This window comes from Echinops telfairi, unplaced genomic scaffold (assembly GCF_000313985.2).
Source record: "Echinops telfairi isolate 266 unplaced genomic scaffold, ASM31398v2 ScPeMD7_23;HRSCAF=83, whole genome shotgun sequence".
Lineage (NCBI taxonomy): Eukaryota > Metazoa > Chordata > Mammalia > Afrosoricida > Tenrecidae > Echinops > Echinops telfairi.
In genome coordinates, this window is record NW_022103920.1 from 40,720,698 (window position 1) to 40,727,586 (window position 6,889).

The 6,889-nt window shown below is 45.5% G+C and overlaps 1 protein-coding gene and 1 non-coding gene across 2 annotated transcripts in view; both read left to right on the forward strand.

Annotated features, from left to right (window-relative positions):
- SRPK2 (SRSF protein kinase 2) overlaps window positions 1-6,889 on the forward strand; it is a 154,600-nt gene that overhangs the window by 128,784 nt on the left and 18,927 nt on the right. The window contains exons 12-13 of the mRNA XM_045288946.1: window positions 4,928-5,028; window positions 5,137-5,244. Coding sequence (XP_045144881.1) covers window positions 4,928-5,028; window positions 5,137-5,244 — 209 coding nt within the window. The remainder of the gene's footprint in view (window positions 1-4,927; window positions 5,029-5,136; window positions 5,245-6,889) is intronic.
- On the forward strand, window positions 6,127-6,257 carry LOC115869256. The gene has a single exon (XR_004046075.1). It is a non-coding gene; the product is annotated as a small nucleolar RNA SNORA63 (small nucleolar RNA).

The following is a 6,889-nucleotide window of genomic DNA, read 5'->3' on the forward strand; positions in this document are numbered from 1 at the left end:
CTCTCTCTCTCTCACACACACACACACACACACACACACTGGAGACAGCAGTTATAGGCTGGTTTTTGGAAGGAAGACACCAAGGGGGGCTGATCCCTTGCTAGCATTGTTCGTGAGGGGGGGTTGTGGGAACTGTCACAGGAGTAGGCAATCTGACCCCATATGTTTGCACAGTTGAATAAGAAATGTGAGCGTCCCTAAGTTGGAATTGGCTCTGACTGTGGCTTCAAGTAACTTATACTACACAAAGACAGGAAAATGAGCAAATTTCTCGTATCTCCTATCGATACTGAAATAAATTAACTACAATGATTTGGAATGCATTTGAGGTAGGTGACTTTTAATTTATGATCCTCAGCTAGGATGGCACAGAATGTTTTGTTTGTTTGTTTAGTTTAATGAAGGATACTAAGTACCCCCAAAAAACCTATGAGCTATGTTATGATGTGTCTTTTATTAAAGTAGTATCACGTCTTAAACTATAGTTCCTCTGGCTTAATTGAATTATGCAGCTCAAATAGGTGTATTTCAGGAACAAATGAGAATGGATGGCACAAGGATGCCTTCACATGCACATCTTACTAATTTTCTTTTGTTTTTACTAACTATATGGAGAGTGTATTTTAGTTGTTGTTGTTGAGACTATACAGTACAACGTGCCCAGTTCCCTGGTTTCTGCATGCGGCTCAGTGACATGGGCTGCACAGTGCAAACACAGCCGTTGTCACTCTCCTCTCTGAGTTGTTTTTACTTCATGAACATAAACTCATGCTGCCCCCTCCCCCACGCAATCCAAGGCTCATACTTAAATCTTCTGAGTTGCTCTTGTCAGTTTGAGCCCATGTAGACAGATCTTAACAAACAGAATGCTCCCAGCAGACAGGTCAATAAAACTAGTTTTGGGAAACTTTCAGGTGGTAATTTTGGTTTGAGGTTTAAAGATTATCTCAGGGCCAGTACTTTGATAAGTGCCTTAAGTCTCAACAGTTCAGAAATTTTGTTGTGCATTCCCTCCCCCTTTGGATCGGGATTCTTCCGTAGAACCTTTGAGGCACCACGAAGTTCTTTCAGGGTCATGGCAAAGGAAGCAGGCCATGAAAACACTTAGCCACACATTTGGTATCTTCCTATCTCTGACTCTCCTCTAGTGTTCCTGGGGTGTAGAGACTAGTTGTTGGTCTTGGATGGCCATGTGTATTCTTCTTAAGGCCCCAGGCTCTATGCAACAAATTGTGGGGCAGAACAGGAGCACTAAATGTGTTATTGGGCTAATGGATAGGATATCCCAAAGGAGCCATGACCCAAACCCCCAAAACCAAGGAACCATAATCCAAGAGGTGTTGCGATGTATATAAATCACTTTGGGTAGTATTGGCATCTTAATCTAATGTGTAAGCAGGGAACAGCTTTCTGTTTTTCAAAGCCTTAATTTCTCTCAGCAGTTTTTTATAATTTTCATTGTATAGATCCTTGATAGTCCTAACTAAATGAATTTCCTAGGTATTTTATTCTGTCAGTGGTTCTCAACTTTCCTAATGCGGCGACTCTTTAATATAGTTCCTGATGTAGTGGTGACCCCCTAACCATAAAATTGTCTTCATTACTACTCATAACTGTAATTTTGCTACTGTTGTGAATTGGGCAACTCCCGTGAAAGGGAAGTTCGACCCCCAAAGGGGTCACGACCTACAGGTTGAGAACCACTGTCTTAGATGCTACTGTAAGTAAATTGGTTTCCCAGATTTTCCTTTTAGACTTCTCTTGCTGGGTATACACCCTCAACTCATCTTTGTTTGTTGACCTTGTATCGCACAACTTTTGCTAAATTCATCCATTATCTGTAGATGCTTTCTTGCAAACTTTGGGATTTTTCTGTATATATCATTGGCACTCGTGAATAAAGATGATGTTACTTATTTTCAAATCTGGAGACCTTTGATTTCTTGTCTTTATTTTCTAGCAAGGACCTCTAGAGCAGTGCTGAATGGAAGTGGTGAAGAGGCACCTTGTCTTGCTCCTGCTTTCAGTAGTGTGCTGTTGGCTTCTCATGTGTGTCCTGATTCATATTAAAGTATTTCAGCTCCGAGCTCGTGCGTTCTTAATCAAGAAAATGGGTTGGATGCCAGCAGGTGCTTTTTCTGTATATCCATAGAAATGATCAGTTTGTGTGTTTTTTCCCTTTTTCTTTTCCCCTATTGATGTGGTTTATTATGTTGACTGATGTTCTGATATCGAATCAACCCTGCATTCTTGGAATGATTTGTATTTAATCATGGCATCTCTCTTAATATGCTGTTTGATTCTATTTGCTGGTATTTGGTTAAAGATATTTGCTCCTCTATTCATAATATATAATTGGCCTATGATTTCCTTCTCGTGATGTGTTTAGTGTTGTGATCAAGGTTATGTTGCTTCCTATAATGAATTCAAGACTATTTTACCTTCTTTTTCTTTTAGAAGAATTTAAACAGAATTCTTGTAAGTCCTTCTCTAGATGTTTGGTGGCATTCCTCCGAGAAGCCATCTGGTCCAGAACGTTGGTGGCGGTTTGGAAAGGGAAAGTGAGGTTTGATCACTGATTTAATCTCTTTACTTACATGAGTCTGTCACGACTTTCTATTTCTTCTTGAGTCCGTTTGAGCAGGTTGTACGCTGCTAAGTATTTGCCCAGGTCATCTAGGTAGTTCGATGTGTGACTTACACTTGTTCACAGTATTCTATTTTAATTCTGTTTTACGTCAGTCAGTTGCACTGTTTCCTCTTCAATTTCTTATTTTGCTGATCTGTATTTATGTTCAATCTGCCTAAAAGTTTGTCACTTTTACGGGCCAAAGAATCAATTTCTGATTTTGTTAATCTGCTTATTTTTCTGTTCTGGATTTTATTTATTCTCACTAACTCACTGTCTTGTCTTTTTTTTTTTAATACACAGTTTTATTGGTGTATAATTCACATACAATTTAATAGTTCATTCATATTAAGAAGAGTTGTACAGTCATCGCCATAATCAGTTTTACCAGGTAATTCATTTTCATGGGCAAAAAGACACCAAGACTCCCATGATCTGAGGAGACCATGTCATGCGTTAGGCATGCAGCGTCCTCCTCCTCGCCCAGCAAGCCTTGGGTCCGAACTACTTTGGGGGAGAACTCCCCAGTTGATTTCCTCTTTTCTCTGCCTGCTTTCTGATGCCTGGGGGTGATCCCTCACTGACCAGGTTGTAGCCTCAGGCTCCTGCGGGTGGTCACGTGGGTCTTGCCAGACACCCAGTGCAGGCAGACAGGTGAGAACACAGGGAAGTCCCCTCCTTGACCTCCTTTCTTGACACCTGGGCACCAAAGAGTTTGTCATTTGCCAAAGCCTTACACATTTTAGGTGTTGAACGTAAGATTTGAACCCAGGTTCCCAAATCTCAAATTCTCTCTTCTTTTCTGCTTGCTTGGTGACTTGCATCAGGGATTCATAGGACCTTTCCTAGTGCCGTCCTCTTAGCGTCGGCTCAGCATTTCCTCATTTCCTGGAGCTCTGGCTGCTCCCCCATCAGCGTGTGTGCTGTCCCTGCTCGGCATCTCTGCACTGCTGCTCGGTAGCTCACACCTGGTGTTGGGGCCACTCCACTTGTGGACTCCCATCCTTCAAAGCAGGGACGTTGGACTAGGGCAGTTAGCAAGAAGGGGACACACAGCCTGGCTGGCCTGCTTGATCCTCTGAGGAATCAATCTTGAGGGCTAAACATTGACCTCGATTCTCTCACCCTCCCCTGAAGCCCTCCTGCGGAGCTTTCTGGATGCTGAAGGTCCCAGCACCACACTGGTAAACGGACTGCCTTATGGACGGTCAGCGTGCCTGGGCCTTCCTGCCTGGGTGGGGCCACTTCCCGGTGATTCCTCAGCACTGGTGTTCCCAAAAGGAGGTTTAGTTTTCTTTTAGATGTACCCAGCCGTGAGTGAGCAAAAGGACTCTCTGAGGTGGGTGTTTGATACTCTGGCTTTGAGTAGGCCTTTCTGTTGAGTCTGTAAATACCACTTCAGAAATACCTTTGAAATCCATGGTTACTTTTCATCCTTTCCAGAAAGCGGAGCTTGTAGGTCATCTTGTGGCTTAATGATGAAGATGCTGACTCACTTCAGGCTTTTCGGTTTAGGACTCAGCAAGTTAGTTTTCCTGTCACTTGCTCTCTGGTTAACCGTGGCCGATACACACATGGTCGGGGCTTGTCTGAGGTGTTCTCCTGGTCCTGGAACCCCAGAAAGCCGGGTCCAATGCTGCTGTTGAGATTCCCCAGGGGCTAAACCTGTTACTGAGAGTGGCTGGCGATTTGGCAAGGTAGTGGAGAGGGAACTCGAGGTTTACGCTCAAAGCTCAGGTCATCTCAGGAGACCTTTGTTCCAGAGTCTGCCTTGTCCAAAAACAACACCAAATAACCTTGATCAACCGTCATGTAGCTTTGAGTCCTGTCTGGGTTTGGCTCAAGCCCAGAGGGAGGTATTAGAGTGATGGGATGGTGTGGGCACAGCGTCCTAGGAGGCCTCCCCTGATTGGTTTCCCACAAAGGCAGCATCTCCCCCTGCGCTCCTGTGACAAAAGCCTGTGAGGCAGCGGAGCAGCTGGGAAGATGCAAGCAGGAAAGCACCAGGCTGGCTTGTTCCAGGGTGGTCCAAGGTGATGGGATCACAGGTAAAGTGAGAAAGGGCAAGGCTACATCTAGGAGGTCTTTGGCCATCCCTGTTTACACGTAATTTACAGAATGTTTTCAAGACTGGAGACCAAGAATTTTACCTTCCACTGGGTTTAGCATACAGTGTTAGAGGCCTAAAAACCACACCATCACTTTTCTAGCACACGAGACCATGTTCCTGACAAGTACTGCGTTCACACCTGCCACCCACTTGCCCCCACTAACTCTCCTGCTGTTTGCCCATGCCAGTGAAAACTCGGGCAGCTGACTTGTTGGTGAACCCCCTGGATCCACGGAATGCAGATAACATTCGAGTTAAAATTGCCGACCTGGGAAATGCTTGTTGGGTGGTAAGTAGAGTTTTCTTTGTAAAACATTTGTTCACGATTATAGGTTAGCAGACTGTTCCTGTGTAATGTGTGTGTGCCTCTGTGGTGACGCAGTGCGCTCCCTTTCAGCATAAACACTTCACAGAAGACATCCAGACGCGCCAGTACAGATGCATAGAGGTTTTGATAGGTGCCGGTTACAGTACCCCTGCTGACATTTGGAGCACGGCGTGCATGGTAAGAACAGCTTTGCTATTCTGTGCAAGTGGAGGCGGCCCTTCAGTGCCTTCGGGCATAGCCTCACCATGGCATGCGGTCCAAGTTGCTGACTGTGAGTGCTGCGCACCGCGGGATTGTGAGGGGTGGCTGCCTCCTCTAGTGCCTTCACTGAGCAGTTCTGCACAGGTATGCCACGGATTTCTTGAGTCTGGTTTGGCGGGGGTCTTTTGAGATTCTCTCTCTTCCTAAGACCCCACGTAGCCCCGTGGGAAGAGTCACATGGTACCCTCCCCTGTGGCACAGAAAGACAGAGGATCCCTAGGGTAGCGGACGCTTGCTAAGGCTGTGCCGACTTTACCCCTTAACTCTCCCTGTGGGCTCTGAGCAAAGCTGGCCTGAGGGGCGCGCTCCCTCCCAGCTGAGAAGCACGGGCTGTTACACAGGGAAGGCTCAGGAGTGCTCACCAGTGCTCTCTTCTCTTGGCGGCTGCGGGCTCTGCTCTGAATTCGTTCTTATGGAGACCATGACCACTTGTCCTCAGGCCACTAAGAGCTGGCTGCTTCTTTCTCCTGTGTGTCACAGCCGTTTTTGCTGCCAATTTTGTGCATCACAAGTCTGCTCCCACTCCCCCCGGACCCCCATTCCAACACACTTTTCTCGTTTACTCAGATCCTGTGCGTTGATGAGAATGCCAGGTCTGTCCTCCATAGCTGATCCCCATGTCTTTCTCGGGCCAGTCCAGCCTCTTCCTCTTAGGGATTTTACTTCGTAGGTCTCATACCGGACAAGATTCTGTGTGTTGTGTATGTAGGTGTGCATGTGTGTGTTGTGAAAGGTGATTTTTCTTCCCTTTTCAATTTCATTGAAAAAAAATCCAAATTCAACTCTAATAGCTTGATAAAAAAGGATTTAGACTATAATAGCTGTTTAGTGCTATTTTGTCCTTCGCCCTGCTCAAAGTAAAGTTGTTTCTTATCTATCCCTGTCTACTAGTCTCTTGTAGCAGCCCAGGGACGCTTGGTCTCATACATATAGGGAAAAAAGAAGAAAAGGCGGTGTCTAACAATTGACACTGGACTTTGCCTAGAAAAAGGCATTGCAGAGTAAATATGTAATTGTAGTCTCTTACTCAAAAAGGAATTTGCAGTTGGCTTGAGCTTAGTGTGGTTTACATCTTCAAATGCTAAAGTAGTTGGTTAAGTGCTCTTCCATTAACGGAAAGTTGGGCGGCTGGAACACACCAGCTGCCATTCAGGAGAAAGACTGGGTAGCCTGCTTCTGCAGAGGTTACAGCCTGGGAAACTGCCCTGTAGGACAGTTCTACTCTGTGCTATTGGGTCTCTGGGTCAGAATCAGCTGGCCAGCAGTGGGTTTGATTAGAAACACACAAGATGAAATCAGGGTGCTGAACGATCAGGCAGGGCGTGGAGAGTAGGTGTCTTCTGTGGTTTTTTAGTCATTGTATTAGGGGCTCATACGACTCTTATCACAGTCCACACACACATCAATTGTGTAAAGCACAGTTGTACATTCATTGCCCTCATCATCTTCAAAACATCTGCTCTCCACTTAAGCCCTTGGCATCAGGTCCTCATTTTTCCCCTCCCTCCACGCTCCCCCCTCCCTCATGAGCCCTTGATAATTTATAAATTGTTATTTTGTC